Source organism: Anticarsia gemmatalis, chromosome 22, assembly GCF_050436995.1.
Source record: "Anticarsia gemmatalis isolate Benzon Research Colony breed Stoneville strain chromosome 22, ilAntGemm2 primary, whole genome shotgun sequence".
NCBI classification, from domain to species: domain Eukaryota; kingdom Metazoa; phylum Arthropoda; class Insecta; order Lepidoptera; family Erebidae; genus Anticarsia; species Anticarsia gemmatalis.
The window spans coordinates 4,153,508-4,172,446 of NC_134766.1; the positions used below are offsets into that span (position 1 = coordinate 4,153,508).

Genomic DNA, 18,939 nt, shown 5'->3' on the forward strand with positions numbered 1-18,939 from the left:
GTATATTTTAAAACGTTTAACTGTAACAGATTTGTGTATTTTCATTGCTTTTAATCTTGATTACGTGAAATGAAACGCTTATGTCATGTCACCAATGACAAGTTTACTTTCGACTGACAGAAATATCAGCCAGCAAATTGTCAAAATTGCGAATTTTGCATTGTTTTGAATAAATACGAGACTTATTGAGTATTTATTTTAATTATAACAAGCGAAATTATTCATTTGAATAAACACACAGACGTTATGTGTGCGTGTATTACAACTGCAGTGCTTTTAAAGTAACTGGTTAAACTTAAACTAGTTTTAGAATAGATGATAGAGGCGTTGAACGCAATTTCTGTTTAATTTTTGCATAACACAATGGGCAATCAGCTGGTGGGTGTTGCTCCGTCGCAGATATATCCCGTGGAACATTATTTGAGCGATCATGTTGACTTATCGTTTGATCAGAGGTGAGAACGTCAACCTTTATGGTAGGGCTTAAGTAATGATTAGTCGTACTGATATTGCTTTGTCCACGTAGTATAACGTATTTAGAAAAAATAATGAAAGTGCTTTATAATCACAATGCGTCATATTATTTATTTTTGTTTTTACAATCCTAAATTAGGAACATAGTAAATGCTTTACTAATGAATCATTTCCTTTCTCTATACATTATGACCTTTCACAGTGAATTACAGTCACTTTTCTGTATGATTTGTTTTAAAAACACTTGTAGAAATAATAAGACATTGCCAACATAAAGGTAGCAAACATAAATCATTCCAATTGCTTTAAAAATTATGATATTTTGGTTTTATTTGTCTTTTTTATTACTCAACTTGAAGATGATAATATTAAGACATTGCACACATACAGTGATACTTATCTTAACTATTATGAAAACATCTGAGGGATAATTTATATAGTTTAATTTTTTTCATGCACTTCTCATAACTTTGCCAGAAAATAATCACACCTATGCAATATTGTATAATCTATACTAATATAATAAAGCTGAAGAGTTTGTTTGTTTGTTTGTTTGATTGTTTGTTTGTTTGTTTGTTTGTTTGAACGCGCTAATCTCAGGAACTACTGGTCCGATTTGAAAAATTCTTTCAGTGTTAGATAGCCCATTTATCGAGGAAGGCTATAGGCTATATAACATCACGCTACGGTCATTAGGAGCGGAGTAGCAACGAAAAATGTTACAAAAACGGGGAAAATTCTCTCTAATGTGACGCAAGCGAAGTTGCGCGGGTCAGCTAGTTGTAATATAACTTGCTAACTGTATCTTTATCTCTGTTCCAGCCTCGGCTCAACACGGTTCTTAAAGGTAGCCCGTGCCAGATCCAGAGAAGGGCTAGTAGTTGTCAAAGTGTTTGCAGTCCATGATCCATCACTACCACTAGCTGAACACAAGGAAAGAATACTAAAGATCAAAGAACAACTGGCATCTGCATTTAATTGTTTGCCTTTTCAGAGAGTTATTGTAAGTATTTGTTTTTCTATTTATTTATCTATATCTTCTCATGTTTTTAAGTAATAAATAAAAAAATTATCTTCAGAGGTGTTAGACATGCTATTTAATAATATACATGTATAAAAAGTCTTGAACAACCATTCTAATTAACCTCTAGTATGCTGAAGCACTGATCAGTGCCAACCCCATACGCGAAACATACTTGTGTGCTCCCAGCAGTCCGTAGACCACAGGTTAATAACTGACTTTAAGCTTACCATTCAAATGGTGTTATATTACTTTTCCCTGATGCCTCAAAGAGGAACAATAAATATAAAAACATTATATCTGTCTATTCAACTTACTTCTACCCACTGTTGAGTATAGTCCTCACCCTCAGTACAACATTTTTATAATCTTGTGTTTGTCTCATCCATGTAAGAAAATTACAGACTCACAAATACATCATGTCACTCTCATATTAATGTTTTTGTTCCAGCTTACAGATAAGGCAGGTCTATTAATGCGAGAGTACTGTAAATGCAGTGTGTATGACCGCATGTCCACCAGACCGTTCCTCACAGTGCTGGAGAAGAAATGGATCACCTTCCAAGTGCTGTATGCTTTACATCGGATGCACAAGCTTGGCATCTGCCATGGAGATATTAAGGTCAGTATTTAAAGCCAATGTACTGTAAGGATGACTAAAATGTAGTTAAAAGTATTCTATTCCTTTTTTAGTGTTCCTCTTTTGCTTTTGTGAGCTCAGAAAGAGACCTTCTGCTACTTAGAATAACAGTAACTAGTATTCAATAACTCTGTCTGTCTGTCTAATCACTACTGTACTTTATTGAACTCTCCTACCTCTACTCTGATTTTGAACAGTATTTGCCAGTGATTAGAGACTTAAAAATCTGACAAGCAGTAAAAATATGTCTGATAAGCCAGGTAAAATTGCTACATCTGTTGAGACTGGAAGCCGACTCCGACATAGTAGGAAGAGAGGTTAGGCTGATGATGGCTTTCCAAAATTTAATATGGTTCAATGAAAATGTTTGTTTCCAGCTAGAGAACATAATGGTAACCTCCTGGCTCTGGGTGCTACTGACAGACATCGCGTCGTTCAAGCCCACGTTCCTCCCGGACGACAACCCGGCCGACTTCAGCTACTTCTTCGACACGTCGCGACGACGGCTGTGCTACGTCGCGCCTGAACGGTTCGTGAGAGCACCCGATCCGCATAATAGACCTGCGGTAAGCATTGCACTCTTTTCTTCTACCTACCGAATTTTAATTTGTTTTTTAGATGTATATTACCATAGGGCATCTTTAGAATAAGTAAAAATACGTATTCATGGTATAAAAGTCCCCGACCTACACTTGGCCAGCATGGCCTCAAGGCCTAACCCCTCCCCCTTGTATGGGAGGAGACGCTTGCCTAGCAGTGGGACAGTAATGGGTTATAAAAAATGAAAGAAATATATTCATGGAGAAAGGTGGAGAAGTGTGTGAGAAGCGTACTGTAGTGTCAGTACCCGGTGGGTACTTGAATATAACTAGTTAGAGGTTGGTACCAACGACTCTAGGTGCCTGGTACTCCATAGGTACTGAGGTGGAGTGGGATCTAAAACTATTTTCGTACTAGGGACAAGTACTAAGAATTTCTGGACAGATCGATTAACATTTAGTTATTATTTGTTACAGGGCGACGATAGGTCCGGTGGTTTATTGCTGAGTGAGTCACCATGTAAAGTGGGCGAACTGGTGCCCAGCATGGATATATTTTCAGCTGGGTAAGAGTAATTAAATCAATAAAAAAAATTACAATGAAAATTGTGGCTTTTCGAACAGGCATCTGAGAAATTTCTGAGGGATTTTATATTTGACCCACAAATCGAAGCATGCTTCACTTATTAGACTTATACCTCAAACTTTACATAGCTTTTGATATTTCATATACTTAAACAGTACCTACTAAAAATAGCAAAGTCTCTTAAACAATACCTATTAAATAATTGTTAATTACTTGTCTTTTCCTTAGCTGTGCGCTCCTAGAACTATGGAACGACGGCACCCCCGCGCTGGACCTGCCCGGTCTACTCGCGTACCGCAACGGAGAAGACCGGCCCTCGACCATGACGCTCAGTACCGACGAGCCACAACTCAGGGCACTGCTGCACTCCATGACCGAGAGGAGCCCGAGAGACAGGCGCAGCGCTGAACTGTACCTCGATGAAGCTAGGGGCAAGTGAGTAGCTTCTTGTTCTTCTCGTATACTTATTCTTCTTCTTTTTCGTGTCAATTTAAAGGTTTTAAAGTCTTTACTACCTGCAGTTTAGTATAAACAATATTAAATCTATACTAATATTATAAAGCTGAAGAGTTTGTTTGATTGTTTGTTTGTTTGTTTGTTTGTTTGAACGCGCTAATCTCAGGATCTACTGGTCCGATTTGAAAAATTCTTTCAGTGTGAGATAGCCCATTTATCGAGGAAGGTTATAGGCTATATAACATCACGCTACGGCCATTAGGAGCGGAGTAGCAACGAAAAATGTTACAAAACCGGGGAAAATGATGACCCTGCATTCTCTCTTATGTGACGCAAGCGAAGTTGCGTGGGTCAGCTAGTACTGGTATATGTTTATATTATTATAATAAGAAAGTTTCATGTTTATTATAATTATTATTATATTCGGTCGACCGTCTGCGTCCTGTATAGTAGGATACGAAAATTAAATTGCGCAATTTGCCATGGAGTGCTTGACTTTTAGGCGTAGGTTGCATTTGTCGCGTTAAGTCGAGTGTGAAATGTGAAGCTTGTTAAAACCATAGAACCTTAAGCTAAAATAGAGCATGCACGTATACTACGTGTACGCTTGTATACGTAATGTGCACGTAGTCGTATACACTTTTTTATTTTCATTTTACATATTAAATTTTGCGTTAAAAAAAGATGCGGGTCTAAATTAATTGCACATATGTGCAGCTAAGCTTACCCAGAGGGATTAAAAGAATATAGGTATACTAGTAATCTTAGTGAAAGCAGATAGTATTTTTCCAAGACATTTATTAGAGCAAAACAGTGTGATAGTCGTCACAGTATAGCGAACTGCAGCAGTACGATGATGTGGTTGGTGATGATGCCCATGAGCGTGAGCGGCAGCACGGCGTCCACGTAGAACAGGCCGCACGCGCTCATCTTGCTGAACGACTCCTCGTTCAACTGGCTCACCCGCTTGCATAGGTGCTGCTCTTTTTCTGCAAACACACAAGCACAAAATAATTAAAATAGACAGTCTCTAAGAAAATACTGGCTGTTAGAACTACCGCTCATAGGAGCGGTCATAAAACGCGACTAATAGTGACTCAGATAAGCTTCTCGACGAAGCCATTATGGCCGTCCCTAGTGGATTAGTGGCGACTTAGCCGAATGCGAGCCTCGCTGAAGCTAGCCCGCTTCTGCGGCCGAAAGTGCTGACGATAAGAACGACCAAACACGGCCACAAGAAGCTAGCTAGGACTGTCGCAGCTTATGGCTCAAGCACGGGCACTCGAATGCTCGGTTGACGTCGATACCATTTATAATGTTTGAACAAACTTGTCCACTGCATGTTAACGCATCTAGGAGGACAATGTGCAGACGGTCTAAGGGTGTTATAGTCCCAAAAATTAGAAGAGAGCTTTGGTGTGCACCATTTATTAAGATTATTTTATATTTGTTTAGATTATTACCAAAATAAAGTATCTGTATCGGACAGACTACCGTCAACTACATAAGCGACTGATACTCTAAATAACGAATTTTGTTTACCTTCGCCTGGTTTGAGCTGTAAAAACACATTTGAATCATACCTGAAGATATATTTCTGATCAACACCTCCATGCAGGTATTCTCAGCGTCTTTCACAGCGGTATAGAACTTCTCGCAGTGTATACACACCAGAATGACGAGCGACGCGTCTTTTATCGTCCAACTGAACGTGGTCGGCACTACTACGGCGTAGTCGTTCTGAAAATATTAAGTGAATAACCCCCGGTTTCTGAGGTACATTTAGCGGTAGTTTATATATTCAATAGCGTTTAAACTATTATAAATAAACGCTATTGAATAGATAAACTACCGCTAAAAGAACTCAGAACCCGGTGGATAGAGTAGATTATAGCGAAGCCAGTAGCGGACCTACCAGGGGCCGGATAGGCTGCCCCGTCCTGGGCTTCCAAAATTCTTATAATTTGGTACAATAAAAAATCTAAGTGCCATTTATATTAATACTAGAGGCCGCTCGCGACTTCGCATTGTCCGCGTGGAAACCCCACCCGTGTAAATCCCGATCCCCCGGGAACTCCGGGATAAAAAGTAGCCTATGTGTTATTCTGGGTCTTAAGCTACCTATATACCAAACATCGTAATCAGTTAAGTAGTATTTGCGTGAAAGAGTAACAAACATCCATACATACATACATTCTCACAAACTTTCGCATTTATAATATTAGTAGGATTAATATGATAAAAATACTTACATATTGAAAGTTGCCCGTAGTAAGATTAGATATAGCAAATAGTCTTTGTATATATAACAAACAACGGCAAAATGTGTTTAGACCAGTATGTACGAATATCTGGAAATAGTAATCTAATAAGTATATAAAATTCTCGCGTCACACTTTTCGTTGCCATACTCCTCCGAAACGGCTTGACCGATTCTCATGAAATTTTGTGAGCATATTGACTAGGTCTGAGAATCGGCCAACATCTATTTTTCATACCCCTAAGTGCCACAATTTTTTTTTATATGGCTAAGCAACGTTTGCCGGGTCAGCTTGTAAATATATAATAATATTATATTGTATATGCTACGTTTAATTGAATACATGGCGAGTGGCAACAGTCAAATCGGCTACTCTTTATGAAATGTCATAAAAACATTTTAGTACAGAAATATAGTGTAGTGACGTCATAAACACATTTTAGTATAGAAATATAGTTAAGTGACATCATGATACCGTATTTTCGATGGAATCTGTTCAGTTCGGTCAGTTCAGTCTGTAATAATTATAAATACGAAAATACTAACGTAGCCTGTGCAAAAAACGAGCCTGGGTTTCTATTCCTTTTACGAGTACAAGTTTAATAATTTTTCGTTAACCTATTCAAGTAACTAATTAATTAATTTATGTAGCTGAGCATTAATTTTGCTACTTTTAAAAGAGCTACCTATTAAGTAGTAATCGTAACAGGCTTTAAGAGTGGCCTCAAGTTCTACACAAAAATTTAGAAAACTGATTTCTGATTAAGCATTTATAACGTAAAATTTGATACGAAAGCATTGCTAAACTTACCAAAAGCTGGAAAATCTTTTTATACAAATTATAAGTAGTTAAAATTCTCTGATATATCTCTAATTTTAACTCATAATCTGCTTTGCTAACGGCTACAATCTTGGACCATTCTAACAAATACATCCTTAGCAACATTATAACTCGTATAGCGTATATTACATTGACATCAGTGACGCATAAATATAATATAGTCACTATTACATCTGCGAGGTCGAAATAATCGTACAATACGTAGAAAAAAGCTATAAGAATTAAATCAATACAAATTATACCCAGAACAAAAATCCAATTGTAAATTATAAATCTCATCACCATATTTGTTTTCAAATTTATTTTTTCGTGTAACGTTTGTATTGCTAATATAATTGCAACGTTATTTTCATTGTTTATTATATTTAGATAAAATATTAAACTGATTGCCACTAGATAATATAATGATATAATCCAAGTGATCATTGTTAGCATTGTAGTACCGTAAAATTCCGGTTTTTGTAATACTACACCGATTGCAAGTCCACGAACGTAAAAAGCGAAAAGAATCGTTAATATTGACGATAGAATTACGTAATATTTCATAGGTATGGCGGTTATAGTATTATTTTTTATTATATATTTAGGGGATAACAGAATATTTTGTGTATAATAAAATGGTAGTAATATATTTTTAATATCTTTGTTTATATGATTCTTCTGAGTTGAGTTTATAGAGATGATTGTTACACTTGATTTTTTTTCTTGAACTTTTTTACGAGCCATATTGTTTTATTGTAACGAGTGAAGGTTTCGAAGGCCAAATGAAAGAATATTATAGAAGAAATATTCTTTATTAGGTATAATAATTTAATTGTCTTGATGTAGTGTTAGATTAGAATCTTATGTTGTTTATTAATCATTAGTTTATTTTTGTGTATCATTATGTATCTAAAGTACCTATATAATTTCAATTTCAAACGTAACTATTAATACTATCAATGGGGTATATGACGTACGCATATATTAGGTCGGGGAAAAAGTCTTTTCGCATTATAGTATGTATGAACTTGTAATAAAATCTTTTCTCTACACAAAAAAGCTCGATATTTGGGTACCTCACAAGCTCACTGAAAGAAACCTAATGAACCGTGTACTCATTTGTGATTCTTGAAGCCAAAGAGATTTTATTACAAGTTCATACATACTATAATGCGAAAAGACTTTTTCCCGGACCTAATAATAATATGTGTTTTACTTGAGGCATAATCATGATTGGCCCAACACATGAAATGAAAAACATAGCAGCTAATTAAATTAATTTATTAATATTTATATTCAAATACATAATTACCACAATTTATTACAAAACAAACTTATTTAAAGACATTTAATATTATAATCGTACATGACAGTAGAGCCGGGGTAGGCACAGAGTGAGGGGTGTAGGCGATGGCAATGACAATTATTTGAATTGATTCAACAAAATAAATAGTTACATCCATTGCAGCCCTACTAGTATGTTCATCGAGCTAGCTAACGGACGAAAGATATATTTTATCAAATATGTCAATAAATAAATTGCGAATGGGTTATCTGAACAAAATCAGTCCAGTATATGAATAACTAACTGACCCGCGCAACTTCGCTTGCATCACATAAGAAAGAATGAGTCATAATTTACCCCGTTTTTGTAACATTTTTTCTGGTACTCTGCTCCTATTAGTCATAGCGTGATGTTATATAGCCCATAGCGTTCCTCGATAAATGGACTATCTAACACTGAAATAATTTTTCAAATCGGACCAGTAGTTCTTGAGATTAGTGCGTCCAAACAAACAAACAAACTCTTCAGCTTTATAATATTAGTATAGATTAGTATAGATTATCTAATTCTTAGCTTATACACATTTAACGATGTCGTCCGAGAGTTAGTAAGTTAGTAACACAAGTCAGCAGCCGACTGGACTTCCAAATTTTACATTTTGCCGCCCTCTCATGCCCTATTTATGCCCCGGCTCTCATCTGCGTATTTTGTTGGACTTAGAATAGGAACAAAAGCAGTGTCACAGTATAGCGAACTGCAGCAGCACGATGATGTGGTTGGTGATGATGCCCATGAGCGTGAGCGGCAGCACGGCGTCCACGTAGAACAAGCCGCACGCGCTCATCTTACTGAACGACTCCTCGTTCAACTGCGACACTCGCTTGCATAGGTGCTGTTGCTTTTCTACAAACATACAAAAAAAAACCTGACTGATATCTTAGTGCATAGCTACTCGTAATTTTTACGAATTTCCCCGATCAATCTGACAAAATCAAACCTTGATGACATAAGGCAATTTGCATTCATAAAGCGACAAAAGACCTTAAAATCGAACCTCATCGACCTTAAAATATTTTTTTTATGTATGCATGAAGCAGTGATAGCTAAGTGGTTCTTTTGTTTGGCAAGTAACCGCAGGTTCGAATCCAAGGCAACACACCAATGACTTTTCGAAGTTATGTGTGTATTAGAAATAATTATCACATGCTCCAACGGTGAAGGAAAACATCGTGAGGAAACCTTGCATGCCTAAAATTTGTTAAACACGTTTATTGAGGGCATGCAAAGACCCCAATCCGCACTTGGCCAGCGTTGTGGACTCAATCCTAACCCCTCCCCCGCGTTTGGGAGGAGACCCTTGCCTTGCAGTGGGACAGTAATGGGTTATAAAAAAAAACTATGTAGGTACGAGTAGGTGACGTTAAATACTTAGGCATAATTCAGTAGGTACCTGAAGAACTATTCATGATCAAGGCCTCCATACAGGAACTCTGGGCGTCTTTCACAGCGGTATAGAACTTCTCACAGTGTATACACACCAGTATGACAAGCGACGCGTCTTTTATCGTCCAACTGAACGTGGTCGGTACTACTACGGCGTAGTCGTTCTGAAAATATATAAAAATGTATTAGGTTCCAGAGATCAACCACTTACCCCCGGTTTCTGAGGTACATTTAGCGGTTCTATTCAATAGCGTTTAAGTTTATGTAAACACTAGCTGACCCGCGCAACTTCGCTTGCGTCACATAAGAGAGAATGGGTCAACATCTTCCCCGTTTTTGTAACATTTTTCACTGGTACTCTGCTCCTATTGGTCGTAGCGTGATGATATATAGCCTAAAGCCTTCCTCGATAAATGGACTATCCAACAATGAATTTTTCAAATCGGACCCGTAGTTCCTGAGATTAGCGCGTTCAAACAAACAAACGAACAAACAAACTCTTCAGCTTTATTATATTAGTATTAGTATAGATGACAGTTTGGCTAGAGAGACTACCGCTAAATGTGCCTCAGAAACCGGGCATTAGTAGAAAGCCCGTATGCAAGTTGCGCGGATGAAGGAGGTATACAACATAAGAGTTTAGAACGTCAGTTACTGACTGACTTATGGAGCGGACGGCTACAGCTACTTTGCTTTGAAAATCGCTATACATATAAATGAATTACAAACGATACTTTAAAGAATTTGATAGAAGTAGTTGGATATAGCTAAAAATGACATTTGCGGGTTTCCTACTAATATTAAAATCATTAATGAGTCAGCTTAGGTTTCATCAGAAAGTTATATAAAACATACTTACATAATGAAAGGTACCCGTGGTAAGATTAGATATGTTAAACATTCTTTGTATGTAACACAAACAACGGCAAAATGTGTTTAGACCAGTGTGTACGAATATCTGGAAATAATAAAACATGTATAAAGAAAGTATTCGCAATCCACATTGGGACGGTAGAGCAGGCGAGCACTTTCAGATTAAAGTGGTTGCAAAAGGCAACGGTCGTGGTGCCGAGAGCACGCAGGCATCGGCCGGTGCTGGAGCGATCTTTCCGCGGGCTTCTCCGTCGCCTTCGACGGCTTTCCATCCCCGTGTGAATTAACCCATATACTAATACTTTTTCAACAACAAAAAATAACTATATATTTTAACATGACGTGTAAGTAACTTACCAAAACTTGAAATAGCTTTTTGTACGAATTATACGTGGCCAAAATCTTCTGATACATATCGAACTTTTGCTCATAATCTGTGTCGGTGATGGCAACAATCCTGGTCCACTCCATCAAATACATTCTTAGCAACATTATAACACGTATAGCGTATATTACATTGACATCAGTCACGCACAGGAATAAAACACCCACAGTTATATCAGACAAGTCGAAATAATCAAACAAAATGAAGAAAATAGCTACGAGAATTACATCAATACAAATTATTCCCAAAACAAAAATCCAGTTGTAAATTATAAATCTCGTCACAATATTTCTATTTAATTTCAAAGTTTCGTGTATCGTTTGTATTGCTAATATAATAGACAAGTTATTGTCCGTGTTTATGATATTCAGATAAAATATTATACTGATGGCGATGCAGTAATATATGGATAAAACCCAAGTGATCATAGTGAGCATTCTAGTGCCGAAAAATTCCGGCTTTTTTAACACTTCGCCGAATAAAAGATCATGAACATAAAAACTGAAAAGTATTGTGAATAAAGTTAATAAAATTACATGATACTTCATAGGCACGGGTATTATAGTATTATTTTTAATAATATATTTAGGGGATAAGAGAAAATTTTGTGTATAATAAAAAGGTAGTAATATTTTTTTAATGTCTCTGGTCAAGTTATTATTTTGTGTTGTGTTTATCGAGATGACCGTTACTCTTGTTTTGTTTCCTTGAAAAATATTACGAATCATATTGTTTATTTTAACTAGTATTACTATTTATAAAACTTAATACTAGTAGAATTTTAACGGCTGCGGCAAAGTGTATTGGTTGTGTTTGTAGGAACTGTCAATTGCTTAATGATATTAATTGAATTAACTTTATGTTACGCATTAATCACTCTTCCATTAATAACTGGGTTTTTGTTTGTATCACTCTATGTAATTTATTTTCAATTAGTTATAACAAGCGTGATATTATGTATATCTATGTATATGCCTAACATTATGTACCTAACTATAAATTAGTTTATTAATATGAATATGCCGTCCAGGTATACATATTTTAGTACCTACACACAAAACCTTGACCACATTGAAAGCATAAAATAATGATAATAAAAGGATAGGTTAATTGAACATTTTCTTTGTGTTACTGCAAATGTTTACACTGTAACATAAATTTTATGTTATAGGAGCGCGGCCAGTTAGTAGAAATTAGTAGTTAGACCAGCCGTACTCCGGTCACGATCAGCGCTCGACACGTACTCGCTTTCTGTGTAAACTACTCCTAAAAGTTAATTGAAAAATGTTTGCAAACGTTTATTCTATACTAATATTATAAAGCTGAAGAGTTTGTTTGTTTCTTTGATTGTTACTACTGATTCGATTTGAAAAATTCTTTCAGTGTTCAGTAGGAGCAGAGTACCAGTAAAAAATGTAACAAAAACGGGGAAAAATTTGACCCATTCTCTCTTATGTGACGCAAGCGAAGTTGCGCGGGTCTGCTAGTCTTGGATAAAAAAAAATACACCATTCATAAAATTCGAATCTACAATATTAGAAACTTAGTAAAAAAGCCTAAAAGCATTTATTTTGTCCCAGATTATTCCCGGAATACTTCTACTCGTTCCTCCAATCGTACATGCTGATATTCTCCGCACAGCCAATACTACCGCCCGACGAAAAAATACTACGAATTCACCAAGATATAAAAAACATCATCAAAATCTTTACCCAACCTTCAGACACTAAGAATTACCAAGACTTAGTCGAAGAGACCACAGACCATCAAAACATAGACAACATAGACAAATTAAAAGACAAGTTTAAAGTTTTAAATATTAATACTACTGATTTTGATGAGGATGATGATAAAAGGCCGGAGAACAGAGACATGGGGCCTGATAGTGAGGGGCTGATATTAATTACGTCACTGGTGACGTCATGTATTAGGGGGCTGCATCATTGTACGTCGAAATTGTACAGTTTGGAGATTCTGCAGCTGTTGTGCGAGAATTCTAGCTCGGAGACCATTTTGGATAGAATTTTGCCTTATATTGTGAGTATTTGTTTTAAAGTTTCATTATGTTAACGGTCGCTGTGGCGCGGTCGGAACTGTATGCGACTGCCATGCAAGAGGTCTCGGGTTCGAATCCCGGGTCGGAATACCCGGAGTTTGGAAGTTTAGACCGTAGACCTCCGTGCCTTGTGGAGAGCACGTAATGCCGTCGGTCCTGCGCCTGACCTCTCACTGATCGTGTCGGTGTACCGTCCCACCGGGCTATGAGAGTTGGACACTACAAACAAAGTCCTACACAATTTGCTGGTTTCAATTAAACTGGCCGCTGTAGTCGAATCGACCAGGAGGATATTATTTTAAATTGTTAAGTTTTTGGTTAAATCATCATGCCACCTACGTCGTGGTGTCCAATCTGTCACCAGCCTCGCCCATCGTGGCGGAGCATGGCACAGGATACTGGACAGAAAGGCCTTGTCCAGCAGTGGGACATTTTATGTGTAATATGAGTTAATAACAAAAAAAAGATGTTAGCTTGTGCCTAAGAGACAATTCATTAGTTTATTTCGTCATTGACGATAATATCTTCCCTGGACCTATAACGTTAAAGTATAAAGCAATAACTTGCCTCCCAGATCCACCTGTCGCACGACACGGTGGCGCGCGTGCGAGCCCGCGCCGTGGTGACGTGCGCGCGCGCCGTGTCGCTCGTGCGCAGTCTGCCGCACGCCGACTGCAACGTGTTCCCCGAGTACATCCTGCCGGAGCTCGCGCCACGAGCCACTGACCCCAGTGTACCTGTGCGACAGGCTTATGCTAATAATATCGGTAAGTCCTATCAAAAGACTTTTAGTCACAGAAGAAGAATAAATACGTGCATTATTAATTTTCCGATGAAATGAAAATTAATGAGATTTTTTTTGTGAGCCTATCAATTTCCTATTTTTTAATTTAGTCTAATTTTGACGTATGTTATTTCAGCAGTTCTAACAGAAAATGAAAGACGATTTTTTTCTTGTTTATAACGGTAAAATATTTGATTAACCGAAAGACAACGACATATTTAACTGTAAAAAAAATGTAAAAATGAATATATGCTCTTGACATAGTATTTCTTTTTTTCAGCCAAATTGGCGGAGACAGCAGTCAGGTTCCTGGATCAGACACAAAACATGGTGGACAAGGAGGCTGCCAATATCAACTATGAGACTGAACTATCAGCTTTACATGAAATGGTATGTACATCTCACCCCTTTTTACCATTTTAAGTATCCATACTTACAATACTTTTATGGTGTATAGCTCAAACTCAAACTCAAGACTGCTTGTTTTATAAGTTAAACAATTATTAAAAAAAAAACAATTTAATTTAAATGCTTGTTCCAACATAATTAAAAATTGTGATTACTCCAGGTGCGGTCCACAGTGTCATATCTATTGACAGACTCACAAGCTGTAGTGAAACGAGCGCTTGTTGAAAACGGCATCACTAAACTGTGCATATTCTTCGGAAAACAAAAAGGTAAGAAATCACAATTATTTGACTTAATAATATATTTCTTCCTTCAAAAAATAATATCCTAGCTAATTTTGCATTAAAACAATGATTTTTGTATAAGCACCCAAAAATATAAATTGTCTCCTGACTGCAAAGATGTGATACATGTGTGTACTTCGTGGCTTGTGAGGTTTCTGACGACAACTTCCATATATATATATTTCTAAATTATCTCTGTTGTCATAAATTCACTCTGGTAGGCTTATAAACTGTGCATATAATGTAATACCTACATATATTGGAAATATATTCCTTCCATCAAAAAAAGTAAAAACAAAAACTCCACCTAGTAAAAAGTTATGAGGTAACAAACAGAAAAAAATACAGTCGAATTGAGAACCTCCTCCTTTTTCTGGAAGTCGGTTAATAAATATTAAAAAAGGTACAGTTGAACTAGTTTCGATTATTTTTTCATATGAAACCAACACAATTGATAAAGATTTATTTTAGTTTTGCAAACTTTATCAATTTTGTTGGTTTCATATGCAAATATAATCGAAACTAGTTCAAATTCCCCCGTTCAATGTTACCCAAATGATTCAAAGTTACCCAAGTTGACTGTGCCTATTTCTACCTAAATTACCCAACTTTTCCTTCATAATTTTGGCCATAGTACTTAATCATATAGTGTTCTTTTAGCGAACGACGTGATCTTATCCCACATGGTGACCTTCCTGAACGACAAGGAGGAGGCGGCTCTGAGGGGGTGCTTCTTTGAGCGAGTGGTCGGCGTCGCCGCCTATGTGGGACACCATGCTGCACCTATACTCGTACCTTTACTACAACAGGTGGGTAAACAAATCCCTGCAGTGAATTCAGCCAGCCCGTGACCATGATTGGAACTAGATCGAAGCGTCGGCTAACATGTTATAAAGTATCGTAACCATGAAATTCTCATTGCGTTTGAAATCCGTTAAGAAATGTAGTATTATGAATTGTTGCATTACCAACAAAATCTATACTAATATTATAAAGCTGAAGAGTTTGTTTGTTTGTTTGTTTGTTTGTTTGAACGCGCTAATCTCAGGAACTACTGGTCCGATTTGAAAAATTCTTTCAGTGTTAGATAGTCCATTTATTGAGGAAGGCTATAGGCTATATACCATCACGCTACGACCAATAGGAGCAGAGTAGAAATAAAATATGTTACAAAAACGGGGAAAATTTTGACCCATTCGCTCTTATGTGACGTGTGCTAGTAGGTCATAAATGCGTGTAAAATTCTGGGGATAGATGAGATACCAACAAAATGTGTTTTGTGTCAATTGTATTAAGGTTTATTTTGATCTATTTTTCGAATAAGTAAAGAATGCTAGGAGAGAAAGTGAGTTATGTGAAAGAGAAGTATATAGAGCTGAGAACTTAAGAAAATTTATGAAATTGTTTATAGAAAATATTATATTACTACACAATAGCAATTGAAAATACTATTTTGTTTTCTTGTTTCCAGGGCCTCACAGACCAATCCGAGTGGATAATAGCGAAAGCACTGCGAGCCACCACCAACTTGGCGGAACTAGGGCTGTTGCCCAAACAAGCGCTGTGTGACCTCGTAGCTGAGAGCGCCGTGTTTCTGGCACACCCTAACTTATGGGTAAGTTAATATATTAGAAAAACTTCATTTATATTACATTTTATTTAACTCTCTATTCTATTAACGTAAACTTTAGAAATAACTAGCTGACCCGCGCAACTTCGCTTGCGTCACATAAGAGAGGATGGGTCAAAATTTTCCCCGTTATTGTAACATTTTTCTCTGGTTCTCTGCTCCTATTTGTAGTAACGTGATGATATATAGCCTATAACCTTCCTCGATAAATGGACTATCTAACACTGAAAGAATTTTTCAAATCAGACCAGTAGTTTATGAGATTAGCGCGTTAAAACAAACAAACAAACAATCAAACAAACAAACTCTTCAGCTTTATAATATTTGTATAGATAGGCTTATCGAGTTTTATAAATATAAAAACTCTTTTTTACATTTGTTTAAAGTGCGCCATTACTTACTGTTATAAACGATTTAATACACTTTGTGATATGTTTAGAAGATCTACAGGTTCGATTCCCGACCGAACTAAATTGTGATTTTTTTTAAATGTAATATGTTTCTGTCCCACTGCAGGGCAAGGGTCTCCTCCCAAACGAGGGAGGGGTTAGGCTTTGAGTCCACTACGCTGGCCAAGTGCGGGTTGACATTGCATGCCCTCAATAAATGAATAAATAATATGTTTAAAGAACTATAATTATTTATTTTGTGTAATATTCAGTTTTTTTTATTGTAGTATTCGTGTAAACTTTGGAAATTATGAGTGTCGAGTTTTTTAAATTAGAAACCTTCCCGTTTAAACTGTGCCATTATTTACTAGAATTAGGTGGTTATAAACAATCTAATACACCATGCGATAAGTCTAGAAGGGTTCGATTCCCAGCCGAAATAAATTTGAAAATGTAATAACGCTTTTTTTGTAGATTGTTCAAAAGTCATCATATGATTGTAAATGTAGGTAATAAGGTAGTAGTAGCATTTAATTCTGAAATGTTTGTAAATTATTTGTTTTTTTTGTTTGTATGTAGATTCGTCACGAAGTATGTGGCTTAGTGTCGTGCGTGTCAAGTCTGCTGAACCCCATCGACGTGAACTGCAAGATACTGCCGCTCGTGTGGCCGCACCTCAAACACAAACTTATACAGGTAAACATAGTATATCTCTTGTGAACATATTGTTCATAACATAATTATATTTATTACTAGCTGACCATAGGAGAGAGAATGGGTCAAGATTTTCCCCGTTTTTGTTACATTTTTTACCGGTACTCTGCTTCTTTTGGTCGTAGCGTAATGATATATAGTCTGTAGCCTTCCTCGATAAATGGGCTATCTAACACTGAAATATTTTTTCAAATCGGACCAGTAGTTCCTGAGATAAGCGCGTTCAAACCAACAAACTCTTCAGCTTTATAATATTAGTATAGATATAGATTATAATATTAGTATAGATTAGTATAGATTTAGAAAACTTTTTTTAACCAAATCCTTGCTTTTCCCGCTAGGTGGAGCGAGCTGAACTATTACTGGAGAGTCTAGCAGAGCCGATACCTCGTAAAGTGCTGGACGCTGTACTGCGTCACGGAGACGTGGACCGACTGGTGCACACGCTCAGAGAGAGGAGGAACACTAGACTCAAGGTCAGTGGTCATCTACCAAGTACTTCTATTAATTTAATTCACACAGGACATTCTGACCATGATTATTTTGTCAGTATAAACGGTTTTTTATCATTATTGACATAGGTTTTAAACATTTGCTGCGTTTTGAGATCTCCGTACTAGTACTCTTTCTTTCACAGGTAAAGCAGGGTACAATGCCACAGTACTCCGAGATGGGTCAGCAGCTTAGAAACTTGTTCAGACGATTGGCTTCTGATGGTAAAAATCTAACAATCCGTTTTTAATACTTTTTGTTCAATTAGAGTTTTTGAAATAAGTATAAATGTGTTGTTTGTGTAGGTATGACAGAACATGTAGAGAATCAACTGTTGGCAATGAGTGCACATCTTATCAAAATACAAGGATCTTCTACACAGGTAATAACATTATTTTCAAACGTTTTACTCTCATTTTAACTCTTAATTGAAACTGCAAATTTCACATAAATTGAAAAAGAAACAAATGTGTATTTCTGAATATAATTAATATACGTTTATCGATTAATATCCTTCATATTCCTTTCTTTCAATAAGAGTTTAATTGATTTAAAAAAATAACTGTATCTTTGTCACAAAAAGAAAAAATATGCTCTATATTCTTCAAATTAATACTGTTTTGCCCGTAACATACCGAATGAAAAACATAAATATATAAGTATGTATATGTTACGGTAAATGTGGATAGTGCGGTTATTATGTACAATTACCGGGAACTATGCATAATTACCAGTGCTCGTGGTAAAGGTTGTAAAAAAATTCGAATTAATCACATTTACCCGTAGTTTTATAAAATTACCATACCCCCTTAGTAAATGTAGTAAATAATGAAACCAACCATCGAAATCAAATGTTTATTAATATAAAAACAATTCTAGTCTTAATTATAATAAAATTTGGTTACAAACAACATCAGTCAAACAATTCTACTTCTTAAATATCAAGAGATCAAACCTTCTGTTTGGTTAAGCAAAACATAAAATATATTCTTATTAAATTAACAAATCAAATATCAAAAAACCAAACCTCTTGTTTGGTTAAAAAAAGCAAAAATTATACTGTTATTATAAAATGAAGAAGTCAAGTATCTAAAAACCAATATTTAAAAAAAATATATATATAATCTTATAAAAATTAAATCAAATAAAATTAACAATTGGCAGGCAATTATCAGTAGAACTCTTGAAATTCTTTATCTTTTATTTATTTCTGCAGGTCCGAAATTTGTGACATTTGGAATTGCAGAGAACTTGTGATTTCTTGCACTTGCAGCGATTTGAATTGCATTCTGAAGTGCAATTGCAATGCTGAAAACCTTGTCTACCTAAATTTGAATCCTTACGAGCACATTATCTCAGAGTTATATTAGTTTCTGGAACTTCTTCAATTGTGATAA

General features: G+C 36.2%; 1 protein-coding gene across 1 annotated transcript in view; it reads left to right on the forward strand.

The window, feature by feature from the left end:
- The first annotated feature begins 123 nt into the window (after positions 1–123).
- Positions 124–18,939, forward strand: part of Vps15 (vacuolar protein sorting 15) — a 31,576-nt gene continuing 12,760 nt past the window's right edge. The window contains exons 1-16 of the mRNA XM_076129047.1: positions 124–455; positions 1,297–1,477; positions 1,947–2,117; positions 2,513–2,701; positions 3,152–3,240; positions 3,489–3,695; positions 12,366–12,822; positions 13,416–13,608; positions 13,906–14,015; positions 14,194–14,302; positions 14,978–15,126; positions 15,789–15,932; positions 16,916–17,032; positions 17,392–17,526; positions 17,688–17,766; positions 17,848–17,924. Coding sequence (XP_075985162.1) covers positions 364–455; positions 1,297–1,477; positions 1,947–2,117; positions 2,513–2,701; positions 3,152–3,240; positions 3,489–3,695; positions 12,366–12,822; positions 13,416–13,608; positions 13,906–14,015; positions 14,194–14,302; positions 14,978–15,126; positions 15,789–15,932; positions 16,916–17,032; positions 17,392–17,526; positions 17,688–17,766; positions 17,848–17,924 — 2,499 coding nt within the window. The 5' untranslated portion in view covers positions 124–363. The remainder of the gene's footprint in view (positions 456–1,296; positions 1,478–1,946; positions 2,118–2,512; positions 2,702–3,151; positions 3,241–3,488; positions 3,696–12,365; positions 12,823–13,415; positions 13,609–13,905; positions 14,016–14,193; positions 14,303–14,977; positions 15,127–15,788; positions 15,933–16,915; positions 17,033–17,391; positions 17,527–17,687; positions 17,767–17,847; positions 17,925–18,939) is intronic.